Below are 16,027 nucleotides of genomic sequence, written 5' to 3'. Positions count from 1 at the left end.
CCATGTAAGGCTCATCAAAATTGCGGCAAAAAGTGCGGCCCTCACACGAGTTTCTACGTTGGTTATATATAGCCTATATGAGTTGAAGTAATATTTACTTACTAATTAAAAAACAAACATCGTGTAATGCACCGACCATGTAAGCCTCTAAATATCTCGCTGGATGCATAATTGCGAGTCGGCCTAGTTGGAACATGTTCATTTTTAAAAAATTTTTGAGCGCAAACAAACAGGGACGAAGAAAAGGGGAACACAAGGACGAGCGCTTTCTAACAACTGGTTTTATTTTGGATGAACCACCTGCTTAAACACCCACAGATCTGCGCGATCTCGTCAATAAAACACGTCAAAAACGCATATAAAAACATTGTGATGGATGCCTCGTAACAGCGCTTCCCGGTCACTATAAAAACAGCAATGCGCATAAAAACAAGCACATAACGAACAAGTGTTAAAGATATGATGACAGGAGCGAATTCTCTTTATCTAACAATGAAACAGAAGGATGACTGATACAGTTTTCCTTTTGTTTTGCAATCCAGTGAGCTTCCACAATTTCTCTCGCGGTTTGATGTATATGCCTAAACAAAATGACGGTGCTTCCAAGACAAGGTGAGCAGGCATGTTCTTCACTATGCATTGCCAAATGCGTACTATAGACAAGTGTTCCCTTAGTCTCGTGTTAATGCATCTCGCGGTCTGCCCTACGTACACATGACCACACGTTATAGGAATCTGATACACAACGTTCATCGCGCAATCGACAAATTGGTTCTTACGTGGATGTTTAATACTACATCCATTCTTAGCATCATCCTTACTTTCAAACTTACTTTTGACCATAGAACACACACTACCTATATTGTTTTTTGCCGAAAACACCACTTTTTACTTCATAACTCCCAGCCACCTTTTTAAGTCTGTGTGAAAGGCCATGCACATACGGAATCATTGAACTAAATCTTTCTGCCTTTGATTTCTTGGGCATAATTCTTTATCCTGTTTAAGTTTTTTTCATTAGTCTAGAGCATGACGCCAGCATCACATCGAGCGGGTAACTAGCCTTTCTTAACCGATCAACTTGCTCTAGAAATACAATGTTTACAGTGTGGTAACATGACTTCAACAGCGCTGACCGGAAACATGAAATGACTATACCATTCTTCACAAGCCTGGAATGGTTTGAGGCATAGTTCATCAGCGATTTCCCAGCTCGGGGCGAGAACGACCAACACACATGTTCCGGTATAAATTCTAACTTGACTTCAAGAAACTGTAGCTTATTCTCTACCGGTACTTCCAAAGTAAATGTCAAGCCCTTGCCCAGAGAATGAAAGGTTTCTACTACTCTATTCCTGAAAACATCCTTGTCTACATGACAGCCCAAAATCAAGTAGTCATCTACATATCTGTATACCTTATATACTACACCTTCTAAATCTTTTGCCAGCTCTCAGTCTATGCTTCCTAGAAAAATGCCACTAAGGATGGGAGCTGCCTTCGACCCGATGCACACACCCCCCGCCTGTATATACGTTTCATCACAGAATCCTACGTGTGTATTAGCTAAATAAAAATACAGAAGTTCAAGAAAGGATTCAACAGCCATCCGGCACGCGTTGCGGAATGACACCTCGTCATTCTCATTTGTTATGCAATCATTAACACTTAGCATTAGGGGCCCATGCGGCAAGGAATAATAGAGGTCTTGAGCATCTATGCTAATTCCCCAGCTGCACCTTGTGCTATCTGATGCCAAAATTTTCACAAGGTCTTCAGAGTTTTTTAATAAGTACGGATCCTGTACTTCTAAGGAATTCAACATCTTCTGCAGGAATCCCTGTGACCAGAACCTGCCAACAGCCTCGCTCGGACACAATTGGCCTAAACGGAATTCCTTGCTTGTGTGTTTTTGCAGTAAAACATATATCTGATATCATTCCTTTTGAGTTCTTTACATGTGACGCGAGCTTTTCTTGGTTACATTTTTTCAATAGCTCCACAGCCTTCTTTTTTGCGTATTCTACATTCAAATCACTTTTCCTAAAGCACTTGTTCACCGCTAGAAAAGCTTTTTCTAAATAACAATCATCTGGTACAACAACCAGAAAGCCTTCCTTGTCTGCTTGAACCACACGCAGATTGTTCTCAACCAAATACTTAGCAGTCCTATCAAAGTTAGGTCTGGATCTATCGCTTATCGAAGCCTTGGCCACCACGTCCACACATTCCACCACACATCGTTCCTTTTCTTTCTCGGGTACGCTCCTGGCAATGTCCCTTGTAAGTGCCAATCTGTCGACGATGCCGATCCTTGGCTCTACGCAGAACTTTGGCCCCAACTTGAGTGCCTCTTGATGCCGATCTTCCACCGTTGCGCCCCCTAGTATTAGAAGGCGTCGCTCTGGCATTTCTCTTTTCTTCTTCTTTGGCAATGTCCGACGCACATCGTTCCACATGGCTTCAGTCACAATATTTGCCTGTCTGCACCAGTCCCGAAAAGCCTTCACATTGAAAAGACCATCAGAAGCAGACGAACAGGCCACCTTTAGACATTCTTTGAAATGTCTAGCCTGTCTACGGCTCTCTGATCTCAAGATCTTGATTATTCTTCTCCCGTGTCCTGCAGATGGGGGCAACCATCCGGTCACCAGCAACACCTCATTTGGGCATTTTCCAAGTTTCAGGAACCAGCTTAACACCAGGTGGTTCTTCCAAAATAAAACCAGTTGTTCGAAAGCGCTCGTCCTTGTGTTCTCCTTTTCTTCGTCCCTGTTTGTTTGCGCTCAAAATTTTTTTTTAATGAACTCGCTGGATAACCACGAGCAGTCGCTATCACAACGCTGGCATTATGAAGAACGCCGGCCGCGGGGACGAACGGTTCGTACAGTCATGCAATTCACCGCGACTCCGAAAATTAGAGTCATCATCATCATCCGCATATATTTATGTCCACTACAAAACGGCCTCTGTCAGCGATCTCCAATTACCCCTGTCTCTTATCTTAGGCTATGCGATCTGCCACACTTCGGGCGCGGAGAAACAGTCTAAGAAGGAAGACAGCGCACATGAAGTTAGCAGCCATCCCTGCCCGCCCTTGATCATTGCACCCCCCAATGATTACCAACAATCGGATACGGCACGCGGGCCGCGTAAGCGTAAACCGCCCACAGTTATTCGCAGCTGCGGCAGGGCTAGACGGGAAGACGCGTGCTCTCCTCTCCATGTGCGCATTTGATCACGTGACCTCCAACTAACCCGATTATTGACCGCGTGGGAAGATACTGTTGATCAAGCCGCCATCCTTTTCGGCCTAGTGTTACGCGCTTTTTCTCGCACCCACACTGTATGGGTCGCTCACTCATTAGACTTTTGGACTTTATACGGAATGTCATGGCGACGACGACAGCAAAATTTGCCTGGAATGTCTATACAATTGCTGTCGCAATAAAAGGAGAAATATAAAACGGGCGTCGAGCTCGCTTCTACCGTGGCTGCGGACGTTGCAATGTGCACCGGCTACAAGCACAGCATGAGCACCAACGACAAAACCAACAGTGGGCACCTCGCTTATTGGTACTTCGCCAGAACCCGTCTGACGCTGAAATGGAAGCGTATTTTCCACCATATAAGCACCAGCGGCTACCTAACACTAGGCGCGCGGGGAGACAGCGCCCGCGAAGGGACCAGCCATCTCGGATGGCCGAAGCTTGAACTCGGCGCAGAATAACCACAAAATAAAGCGCGTGACCCGCGTATCTATGGCAGAGGCAGGAAAAGTAGGAGTTGAGGACCCGTGTGTTCTAGCTGCTACGCAAAAGAAGACCCCACGCCACTATCAATAATGTTCCTCAGCTCACGTGTTTCCATCAGCGAGTGACATGTACCGCCAGAGGTTCTATGAAGTACTTGACACAGTGCCGTCTTCGTTAAACAACAGGTATCCACCTGATATGTGGCAGCATAAGTCCCACATTGAGCAGCTTGCCATAGGGAAGTTCTACGGTGAGATCGTTCTACGGTGACGACCTTGAAAACAGGAAGCCTGATTTTGCACAGAGATATGCTGATTGACATTTTAAGCCAGCAGAGGCAACACCACCTAGAACTAGAAATCTCTAGTTCTAGGTGGTGTTGGCAGAGGTCGGCATCATTGCGCACATTCGAGGACGTCGTGCACATGTTTACGGGGGGCAAGGGCGGCTGCAGCGGCGAAACCTTTTGCCGGAAACGGCCAAGCTAAAAAAAATTTGGAGGACGCTTAAGCTTCGCCTTCAAGAGTGGAACGCGAGAGCATTCAAAGATCCTTGACTGTTTCTCACACTCCACGGCAACTGCGGAACGCGGTTGGCGTTTGCCTCTTGCGTGATGTGGTGCATCGGCTCCGTCAATTACTGACGAAAGCCACGGTTGGTTTCGTGCAACCCCATCAATTTTGCTTCCATAGGACTGCTAAAGCTGCCCGGCACCCGAGGACACCAGTCTCATCCAGGTGGGCCCATTTTTGGCAAACTTAGAGCGATTTTCCGTTCCGGCCTCGCGATGCCGACGCTGAGCCTAACGGCTACGTCGGCGCGCGGGTGAGAACGGACCGGTCTTGCAAGATGGCGGATCTCTCTGCTCAACGTGGTTACGATCCCGACGCCATGGCGTGGGCGACGATCCCGGTCCCCGAGGGACAGCAATCTGCGGCTGCGGACCCCATCCGCAACGAAGAACTCTTTCGCATGGTTGAGCACCGCTCCCAGCGCAAAGCTATGAAAATGGCTCCATCGGCCCCGCCCGCCGGCAAGGCACCTTCAACTCAGACAGGATCCGCCACGCGTGCGGCACAAGGATACGGCGCGAAGCGCAGCAAGCCTACAACGACGTGGAAGCCTATGCCTCTGCCTCGACCGCACCCAGAAGGCTTTGTCGTCATCATCAAGCCTCGTGAGCCAGTGGCGCTACGAGACGTCTTTCAACGTGGCGCGCTCGGCGCCGCCTTCGCCACTCTCGTCGGAGTACAAAAGGCGGCGACGCTCAACCTGCTTCTCTCGCCGGAGCAGAACCTCATCATCGCTAGCACGCTGGAGGCCCAAACGGCGGACCAGCTGCTCGGCGACTTCGAGCTACAAACTGACAAAGGCAAGATGGCCGCCCACGGCCACCTGAAGCAACATGGCGAGGACGTCTGCTACGGCGTGGTCCCGGTCGCCAACCACGAGACGACCGACACCTTACGCCAGGCTCTGCAGTGGCGCGCATGCGAACTCTTGGATATACGAAAATTCGGCACACCGAACAAGGCTCGACTCACCTTTGCTGGCAGAGTCAAGCCTCGCTACATTCAGTACAACTCGGAAATAACCTTCGTTCAACCCTATTACCGGACCATTCCGGCCTGCGGACTGTGTGTCACCGTTGGACACCGGGCTGATTCGTGTCCCAACCCAGCCAATGCAAAGTGCGGCCTGTGTGGACAGCAGGCAGAGCTAGTGGAGGGGGTGCGGACCCCTCACGAGTGCAACCCAATGTGAGCGGTCTGTGGAGGAAGCCACGCCACGAACTCGCGCGAATTTACAGCCAAGTACAGACAACCCAAGATGACCACCCCTCAGCAGAGCGGCCACCACAAGTCGGGGGAGAAGACTCGTCATCATGCAGCGCTCTCGCGCGGCGGATCACGCCACGTCGACGTCACAACGCAGCAGGCGCCACCACGTGGAGGTGACGTCAAGGGCCAAGCGGCGCAGCAGCCGCCACCACACGACGGCAAGGGGAACCGCGGCCAGCAGCAACAGCAGCGAAAGGATGCAGGAGCCGGTGCCTGGGCGAACGCAGTGAAATATGGTAAACAGGTGAGCGGTCCCGGTGGGGCAGCCTCCCCTTTCCAATCCCCCCTCCCTCTCCTACTCTAATTGCTGAGGAGATCCGTAAGCACACGGAGCCTCTCCGCGCTAAAATTGCGAGCCTTGAGGCTCAACTCTCCAACCCACCGTCTGCTCCTACCTCCCCCTCCGCCTCCAATGCGCAGTCCATGGATAGTGAGATTACGCTGCCGAAGCCGCCGGGCCATGATTCTTTTGAGACTATGGAGGCGCACCTCAGCGCAAAAATGGAGCTCAGGCCTGATCGGCACCGCGATGGCCCAGATGCTCGCGAAAATCGATGAGCTGATCACGAGTAAAGTTAATCAAGCTGTCGCTGCGCAACTCCGCACGCTGCGCAAAGCGGGTCCCCTTAGGGACGTATCCGGCCGCCCCTCCAAATTTTCGCGTCGCATTGTAGACATTGATGATGATGAAGACTGCACCCTGGCAGGCCTAGATGTCAAAACTCTGGTCCTGCCTACTGGCCCTGGGGCAGCTCCACTCACTCTTAACGCCCAACCTAACCATGGCGGGAACCCCTAAAGTTAGGCGTTCTGCCCCCTCCAAATCGGCATCCCCCATCATCATAACCCAGTGGAACTGTCGGGGCCTCCGCTCTCGCACCAAGAGAGCGGACCTCCGACTTTTCCTCTCAACCTTTGAGCATCTGCCCGCGGTGGTTGCCCTCCAAGAGCCAGGGAAGGGCGCCACCCTTACGAACTATTCGACGTTCCAGCAGGACCCCTCGTCTTGTCTCTGCGTTCATCGAAATTATACAGCTAACAAGGTCGATCTTGACCTCCAAACCGACTATTCCTACGCAATGGTGACTCTCCTCCCGCTCCGCAAACAGGACCCATCCATTCACATCCTGGACGTATACTACTCTCCAAAACTCCAAAACGTCTCATTCGCGGACCTCTTCAGTCGAGCGCTGAGAGTTGCGGGCCGGGACCTCCTCCTGATTGTGGGCGACTTCAACGCCCCCAGTCGGGTCTGGGGATACCGCCGTGAAGAGAAGCGTGGCCGCAAGTTGGCGGAGCTTAAGTCCACGCTGGGTCTCACTCTTCACACTGGCCTTGTCCACCCAACTCGGATTGGCAACTCCGTGACCAGGGACACCTGTCCGGATTTGACCTTCACACTCAACATTCAGTTCGCCGACTGGGTCAATACTGAGGAAACCCTCAGTAGCGACTATTGCATCATCAACACAACCATTCGCACACGCGCCATGGCACGAACCTTCAAACAAGCCCACATCCCAGACTGGACGAAATTCAGACAAAATTGGCAGGACACTGTTCCCATACACACGCACGGCTACCAGGCCTGGTTCCAGCAATTGGTTTCTAGCTTGCGTTCTACGGAAACCCACATCAAACTCTCAGAAGCGGTCTCGGATGTGGATAACCACCTCCTCCACCTTTGTGAAGCCCGGCACAGCCTCGTTCGTCGATGTCGCCATCAGAAAAACAATAGGAAACTAAAATCTCGCATAGCAGAGCTTACCCAGAAGGTGGCAGAGTATGCGGCCCAGCTCGCCGACTCTAACTGGTTTAGCCGCTGCAATACGGCTGCGCGACAAAAGTCCAGCTGAAACACATGGCGTCTCTTTCGCGCCCTCATTGACCCCACACAAACCCGCACTGAAACGCAGAAACATTTGCAGCGCGCCATCCACGGCTTTGCTGGTAACACAACTCAGCTAGCACAACAAGCTCAGTGACCAATACCTGTGAACTACCCAGGATACCCGAGAGACGGCATACTCATATGCAGGCTCTGAGAATGCCGAGTTGGATCAACCTTTCCAGCTCCACGACCTGAAGGCAGCCCTGGCCAAAATGAAACGTGGCACTGCACCCGGATGGGACAAAATTACAGTCAAGCTCCTGGCAAACCTGCCAGACTCGACTTACAATTCACTGTTGGCATACTTCAATTATATCTGGCTGGGAGAAGTGCCTCTCCCTATCGATTGGAAGACAGCAATTGTCAACTTCATTCCTAAGCCTGGCAAAGCCGTAAATCCAGACAACCTCCGCCCCATCTCTCTCACCTCTTGTGTGGGCAAGTTAATGGAGACGATGGTGCGGGACCGGTTGTCTATATTCATGGAAGACCATAACACATTTGCGGACACCGTGTTCGGGTTTCGCCCCCACAGATCTGCACAGGATGTCCTCCTCCAACTTAATCGGGAAGTCCTAGACCCCATCGAATGCCCCCATAACGACAAGGTGGTTCTGGCCTTGGACCTTAAGGGAGCATTCGACAACGTCACTCTCTCACTCTCTCATTCATCTCTCTCAAACCAACTGCGGGTGTAATGCTTTTCAGTACGTCTTACAATTTCTAACACAGATACACGCATACTTGCACATACAGGACACCGAACACGGCCCATACACTCTAGGGTAGAGCACTGCACGGGCTCGGGCTTACCCGAAGGGTAGAACAGTTTTTTCACGGGCTCGGGCACGGCGTGTGCTTTTTGACCCGGGCCCGGGCCGGGCTCGGGTTTTTTGACGCGGGTCCGGGCCGGGCTCGGGCTTTCTGGTGGTGTGCATGTAACGTGCAGCGAGTTATTCTCGGGCGTCTCAACTCTGAAAAACATTATTTTTCGGTCTCGGGCCGGGTTCGGACCGGTTTCGAGTCGGGCTCAGGCCGGGCTCGGTCCTAAGGTAAAGGGGTGGCGGGCCGGGCCGGGCGGGTAACGTAGATTATTTCCGGGCCCGGGTCGGGCCCGGGCCGGGCCCGGGTCTCGCCATAAAAGTTTGATCGGGCTCGGACGGGCCGCCCAACGTAAAAACGGGCCCGGGCCGGGCCCGGGCTGAAAAAATCGGCCCGTGCAGAGCTCTACTCTAGGGTCCAGAGGTACACCACAGGGTGCTGTCCTCTCCCCCCTATTGTTCAATCTGGCCATGAAGAACTTGCCTGCCCAGCTGGAGGCTGTCCCGGGGGTGCAACACGCACTCTACGCGGACGACATCACCATCTGGACCATGCAAGGCTTTTTGGGAGACATGCTGGCCAACCTGCAGCAAGCGGCGACCATATAGTGAACCGATATGCTCACGCTTGCGGCCTCCAATGGTTCCCCCAAAAGTCTGAATTCGTGCATCTTCGCCGCTCGCCCAAATGCACGTCCAAAATTGCTCTCTCTCTAGAGTATGGTTGAATCCCTGAACAACCTGAGATTAGAGTCCTCGGACTTTTCATCAACCAACACCGCCGGTCCGGCACAACACTAGGGAAGCTGCGGAAGGTGGGGGACCAGGTGGGCCGCATGGTCCGCCGTGTTTCCAACAAGCGCGGGGGTCTCAGATGCAAAGATGCCTTGCGGCTGGCTAATGCATTTGTGACTAGTCGAATCTTGTATTCGACTCCATACCTCCATCTCCGCAAGTGTGAGGAGGACGCCCTTGAGGTCATCCTCCGAAAGATGATTAAGCGGGCCCTTGATCTCCCGGTCAGCACCTCTAACCAGCGCCTTCTGGGCCTGGGGATGGTGAATACGTATCGGGAGCTCAAGGAAGCTCATCTTACCAACCAAATCACACGACTTTCTCAGACACTGTCGGGTCACCGCCTCCTTGCCCAACTACACCTCCAACTTCTCAGACAGATGGAAGAGCTCGTACGTACGCCACAAGAATGGCGCTATGCCCTGCACGTGCGCCCTCTTCCCCGGAACATGGCCCGCACACACCATGATGGCAGACGCCTGGCTCGGGCGGAGGCCCTGGCGCGCCATTATGATTCCAAACCCGGCGTTTTCTACGTGGATGCCACCGGCCCACACCATGGGGGATGGTTTACGGCCGCGGTGGTCCACGAAGGCAAAACAGTTAACGGCCTTAGCTTTCGCGCTAGAGACATAACATATGCGGAAGTCACCATCGCGTTGGCTGCATCCGATTCTCGCTCTCAAACCATCATTACCGACTAGCGAGGTGCCTGTCGGAACTACGAACAGGGTCAGATTCCATTCCTTGCCTATCGCGTCCTTCAATCTAGCTGCCGAACCGGGGACCCCGACCCCCGATACGTCGTTTGGGCCCCTCCTCACATGGGATTAGAGGGAAATGAGGCAGCGGATGCTGCCGCCCGCGCGCTTTCTCTCCGGGCTCCTTTTTTCTCTGACTCCGCCGATCAGGACTCAACCCCCAACCCAATCTACTCGTATACAGAAATTACAGCTTACTATCAATCCGGCCACGAACTCTACCCCCGCCCGTGTAGAGGTCTCAAAAAGGAGGAGGAGCGTCTCCTGCTCCGCCTCTTCACGAACACTGTGCTGTGCCCGGCGGCTCTTAAACATTTCGATCCGGCCTTTACTGGAGCTTGCCCGCACTGTGCGGAGAAGTCCTCGGACCTCTACCACATGGTGTGGGCTTGCCCATCCAACCCTGCCTTTTCCCCTTTACCAAACCCTACCCGGGAGGACTGGGAGGCTGCCCTGCTTGGCTGCTCAGACCTACGGCCCCAAAAGGCCCTAGGGAGCCTACATGCAACGCCGTTTTAGGGTGGTGACAACACCAACATTTTGACCGCTATTTACCGCCAAATTTGGTGGGTAGCCATTTTGGTCCCCAGTCTTTCTACCTTTTTTTGTCACGCTCTGATGTACTCATGTTGGCACGCGATCTACTAAATTTCTTTAATTTAGTTTTGCGCCAACGCGCGCAAGAAACTTGCGTATGTCTTTAATATACTAGTTGCCTTTACCTTTTATTTTAACACATCGGAAATGCTCATCGAATAGCTGCGTGCCCACCCAATCGTTTTCGACAAGCACCATGTGAAGCACAACGTGACCTGACAAAGTGGCGTGACCCAGCTTCTCGCGGTCTTGCAGGACGAACCCCCCGCCACCGCTGGCGTCGTTGCTTTGGCGAATGCTTCTACGCGTCGTGCATCGCCAGCAAGGTGTATGCCAGCAGGCTTAGCATCATCGTCGTTGCAATCAGTGACGAAGAGCCGCAAAAAAAATGTTGTCGCAGTTTCACCTGAAAGGCGAAGCATCAATTGCGATAGCAAATTTGGAGAGAGCTATACGGAGTAATGATATTAGCTTTATCAGCTGTATAAACTTGGACATGCAGAAGAACCGGCAACGCACAGAACTGTTGTCGACGCCGTCGGCGTTTTGCCCGCGTTCGCTCAAAATGCCTGCGGCGTTGGTGACTGTTGCCGGAGCCTCTGATATAAATAGGCACTTGGTGCCGCAGCTAAACGTCGCCTCCCTTCCCTCCCCCCCCCCCCCCCCCCCGCGACCTTTCGTGCGTGAGAAGAAGGCGCGTTTCCTCTACATATATGGTGATTGTAAAGGAGGAAAGAGACGCCTACTTCTGCAGCCCTTAAGGAAGCACGGCGCAGAACGCGCGTTTGTTCTCCGCCGTGCGTTCACTCCCCGTGAAAGAGCGCGTCCCTCGCGCCCTTTCACTCGCACATACAGCGTTCGGCGGCGCGCGGCGACGATTTCATCTCCATTGACGTCATACGGAACCTCACGGCGACGGCGACGGCGACGCCGACGGCAGAAATCTGCTTTTGAGTGTCCATATAATTGCTATCGCAATAAAAAAACATGCAAACTCTACACGAGAGGAGATAAGTGCGTAGTTTCAATAGAGTGTAAAGAAAGGCGGAGTGAGTCCAGCGAACGCCTTGGCAAGCGCCCATAGGCTGAGGCGAGCTCACAGGCTGAGTAGCTGTCATCTGCTCGACGCACCGTCTTTGTTGCGTCGTTCGCATCGTTTCTGTCACGCTTTCTCCATTTAGTTGACTGCATTTTGTTGACAAAATCACTGTTACTATCACCGAGTACGAAAACTAGATGCAGCAGAGTGAAACGCCTCTCAAAGCTCCATGTTGCTGCGGGGTAGGGTCTGCGACGCCACAAGGCGTCTGGCCGACGTTCCGGCGGCGCGGTAGGCAAGCAGTATGAACGACGCGAATTTCGGCGGCAGGAGAAATCCGTTCGCCGTAGACGCCGCATTCCCCAGTGTGAACGTGCCCTAAACCTGTCCTAATAAAACGGCGTTGCATGTAGGCGCCCTAAAAGGCCCTGGTTAAGCGCGTCCAGGCGGCGGCTACCGCCACTGGGGTCCCGTACTAGGGACTCCACCTAGTGTTTGTAAAGCCCCAACCAGACGTACGCGCTGGAACGCGTCCGCAGGCGCCGTGCGCCTGAGAGAGATTGTGGTTGTGAGGAGGAAGAGGCGCTATTTTCTGCCTCTTCCTCTTCACAACCCTGGGGCGGCCTCTTCAGGGTCGTCCCGAGCATACCTCCTAGTACTTTTTGTCCTGCAATTAAAAGTTTTTCACCACCACCACCGGCAACTGCAGCTTATGTAACCGTAATGTTTACCGGGAAACGCTGGCGATGAACGCTATGCACGAAGGAGCGCTTTCTGGTAGAAACGCCGCCTCTTTCGTGGGCCAGCCTTCTTTTATTGTTTGCACCTTTAACATTTCAGCCTGAGAAGATTTAGCATAAAAAGGAATGCGCTGTCGGTGTTTTGTTTCATGACAATTGTTTGTGGGCTGTCACTCTCAAAATTCCGAGGAATAACGTTGTAAAGAATGCAAGACAAAGTGTGAGAAACTTTAGTGGTAAAATATTGCCGTCGCAACTGACTACGCCACCAGATATGCCATCACGCGCGCCATGCCCAGTAGCTGCGCTGCCGACGTTGCAGACTTTCTGCTTAATGACGTCATCCTTCGACACGGGGCTCCGCGTCAGCTTCGTACGGATCGTGGCCGCTGTTCTGCGTAGCTGCTCTACTGAACATCCCCTTACAACAGCCTACCATCCACAGACCAACGGTCTTACCGAGCGGCTCAACCGAACTCTCACTGATATGCTGTCCATGTACGTCTTTACTGATCATCGCGATTGGGACGCCGCCCTACCCGGCGTTACTTTTGCCTACAACTCGTCCCGACATGACACTGCCAGCTATTCGTTCTTTCTCCTGTACGGCCGCAACCCTGCGTTGCCCTTCGAGACGCTCCTTCCAGCTGATCCATCCGTACCAACCAGCATATGCTCAAGACGTCCTGTCTCGAGCCAGAATGGCTCGCCAGGTTGCTCACACTAGGCTATGTGCGTCGCAGGGCCTCCCAAAAAGAGCGCTATGATAGCCGGCACCGCGAAGTAGAATACCCTTCTGAATCTCTGGTACTACTATGTACGCCGTCTCGACGCCAAGGCCTGTGCGAGAAGCTCTTCCCTCGCTACACAGGACCCTACAAAGTTCTCCGCAAGCTCAACGACGGTGACTACCTCATCACTCCGCTCGAACATCGCCCGTCTTCTTTTACGTTTGCTGCTGATGTTTTCCATGTGTCGCGGCTAAAACCCTACTACACCAGCAGTGCTGACTAATTTTGGAAGGCGCCGTGACGGCGCTCAGTCCGCCGGGGGGGATGTTACGAGGCATTGTGTATGAGCCTGCCATTAAAGGACCGCTGTGCTACGCGAAGCGAAAGAAGACTGGACATGCCTCGTGAGATGCTGTCAGCCATTCTCTGGTAGCAGCAGCCTGTAAATATTGTCTCTCCCGTGTACTCGTGAATCCCCGTGACAATATATTTGTAGGGCCTGCGTGGCTGGGGATGAGTTGCTTGGCCGCGGGCGGCAATGCCGACGCGGACACGGGGCCCTAAACGCTATCGCGTTAAAATTGCGTTGGTCATACCGGTCTCGTCGACCACATCCGAGAGGTCCTTTTCTTGCCTTCAGCGACTGAAAATGTACTTGCGGTCGACGACTGGACAAGCCCGTTTGAACCATCTGGCAATTTTGCACGCCCACAAACAACTCTCCCCCAAAATCAATTTGAATAAGATTGCCGACTACTTCATTCCCAGATCAAGTGCCCGAACGAACACTTTTTGAATGATGGTGAAATCGTCGCATCAGACAACTAACTGATATCTTTAATTGGAGAGAGAAAAGCACCAACTTACAAGTCAAAGCAAACCGCCTGGCTCAGAAAACAACGCAAAAGGTTGTACAAAAGAACGATAACTGGCTACATAACAGCGCAAGCAGAGTAAGGCCATTTGGATAAGAAAAGACGCGTGGTTGCGCTATTTGTAAAACTCCCCAGTCCGTGCTGTGCATTTCCCTTATTAATTTTTATTCGTCATACGCTGCATTTGTCGCTCAATAACACAATCCACGCTGTTCCTATATTTGCTATCGAGTCCTTTCGCGCTTTTGAGATATCGCTGTCTTATTTACTTGTTAGTATGTTGATTTATTTTGGCACCTGATGATGTAATCTATAATCCTTTATTCTGCTTCCGGAAGATAAACGAAACCGGTGGCACAGGCATGGTTTGACAAGTAATGAAAGTATTGCGTTATGAGATCACATTGTACGTATGATAATAATCCGTCATATGTTGTGCTCAGAAATTGTTATATATCGTTTCATTTTTATATATGTTATGTCTTATCTTCTCAATAACTGACCTTTCGTCAGGAAAAGATTGCTTGATTGTATCTTTTGTATTAGAACATTTACAAGGCGTTACATGGCTTCTTTCATTAATGCGTATTTGTGCGACGTAATGCGCACAAAACAAATAGAACTCTCTAACGTGTTTAACTGAATCTGTTTGTCGCATGGCTCATCCGAGAGATTCCACTCTCTTGGGGGTACGAGGGGACTCAGGCTGTAAAACTGAATTGTCTCGTACTCTGAGGTCTTGCAGATACTCATATAAGCTCGTCACTTAAGTGAACAATCTTTCGAGGTCACACGAAGTTTCCAGTTGAATTTTTATTAAAGGCAATATATATACACATACATACATACATATATATATATAGGCATACATGACTAGGGTTCGGAAAGCTGGTCCCCCGCCAGCCCCCGCCCCCCGGGAAAATTAAAACTTTCCAACTATGTACAAGACCATAATCCATCTAGGAAACCCCGACCTGCGGTGTTTATTCGCCGCACTCACCTCGCGGCAATCGCGGGTCGAAAAAGCCCAGATGACAGTCAGTTCGCCCTACACGTCACCTCTAGTCCGCTCTGACAGGGCCGCACGGTCCCCCTTTGTCCTTGGCATACAAGTTCACGTAGAACAGTATGAATAACGAGAAGAACAGTAGGGCCTGTCCGAACTCGAGCCACACGAAGAGGGGCACGTAGTTACCCGTTGCGAAGATCAGTCCCACGGCGTGCACCATGTACAGCACAAACTGCACGATTTGCACCATGGTGAGGTAGCGCTTCCACCAGAGCCACTTCTTGAACGCCGGCCCGAGCGCGGACAGGAAGTAGTACAGATATGAGAGCACGTGCACGAAGCCATTGATGCACACGACGAACATTGTGTGCGACTGGGCGGCGTACGTGACGTTGATCCAGACGTTCCAGGCGACGATCACGTGGTGCACCACGTGCAGCGTAGTCACCTGGTCGTTCTTGCGCCGCAGCACGTAGAACACAGTGCTGCTCAGCTCGGACAGCTTAAACATGTATAAATACCATGAGAGATTGACGATCGCCAGGCTGGCCGGGTCGTTGCTGATGTCCAGGTCCATGAGGAACGAATAGCCGCGGTCCCAGTAGGCGAGCTTGGCGAAGCACACCACGAAGAACGCGCTGAGCAGCGCGGCCACCAGGTTGTAGATGAGGATGCAGCCCCGCAGGTCGTAAGGCTTGCGCCTCGACATCCATCGGGGTCCGGCGACCTTGACGAAATAGACGTATGCGGCCGTGATGATGGCGACTGGCAGCGGGCTGCCGGTCAGCGGCCATCCTTCGGTCCTGTGATCGCGCAGCGGAAACCAGGGTACCTCTGCCTCAGCCGTGCCGCCGAATATGTTGGGCTGTGGCGACTCCATCGTTCGCACGTGCGCGTGCAAGAGGCTTCTTGAATCGAACTGCGCGCGCTGATGCCGCCGCCGAGCGTTCGTGAACTCTGCACTCAAGCGTGCGCTTCCCCCGCCGGTCACTGGCGTTCTCCGTACTCCGCGGCGATGCGAACGGGAAAGGGTTCCCCGAGAGAAGCCAGTTTCTTCTCACGGCGGCGACAGACGACGGCGGTCGTTCGCCCTCTCCTTTTGAGGAGCGAACTTGGCCTACCACCCTCGCCCTCGTTTTCTGTTTGCTTGTCCGGTTCGTCCTTTCTTGGGT

General features: G+C 52.4%; 2 protein-coding genes across 2 annotated transcripts in view; one reads left to right on the top strand and one right to left on the bottom strand.

The window, feature by feature from the left end:
• Positions 1 to 574: 574 nt before the first annotated feature.
• The window catches only part of LOC125944704 (protein diaphanous homolog 1-like), a 64,262-nt gene continuing 48,809 nt past the window's right edge, over positions 575 to 16,027 (top strand). The window contains exon 1 of the mRNA XM_049665638.1: positions 575 to 612. Coding sequence (XP_049521595.1) covers positions 591 to 612 — 22 coding nt within the window. The 5' untranslated portion in view covers positions 575 to 590. The remainder of the gene's footprint in view (positions 613 to 16,027) is intronic.
• On the bottom strand, positions 14,228 to 15,952 carry LOC119448133 (elongation of very long chain fatty acids protein AAEL008004). The gene has a single exon (XM_037711599.2). It carries the CDS (start codon positions 15,733 to 15,735, stop codon positions 14,908 to 14,910), a length of 828 nt encoding a protein of 275 aa, XP_037567527.1. The 5' UTR covers positions 15,736 to 15,952; the 3' UTR covers positions 14,228 to 14,907.

This window comes from Dermacentor silvarum, chromosome 4 (assembly GCF_013339745.2).
Source record: "Dermacentor silvarum isolate Dsil-2018 chromosome 4, BIME_Dsil_1.4, whole genome shotgun sequence".
In the NCBI taxonomy this organism is placed as follows: domain Eukaryota; kingdom Metazoa; phylum Arthropoda; class Arachnida; order Ixodida; family Ixodidae; genus Dermacentor; species Dermacentor silvarum.
This window is presented reverse-complemented; position numbering and strand designations above follow the sequence as displayed.

Excerpts from the sequence above, each read along its gene's own strand:
- LOC119448133 (XM_037711599.2), bottom strand. The coding sequence starts at position 15,735 with ATGGAGTCGCCACAGCCCAACATATTCGGCGGCACGGCTGAGGCAGAG.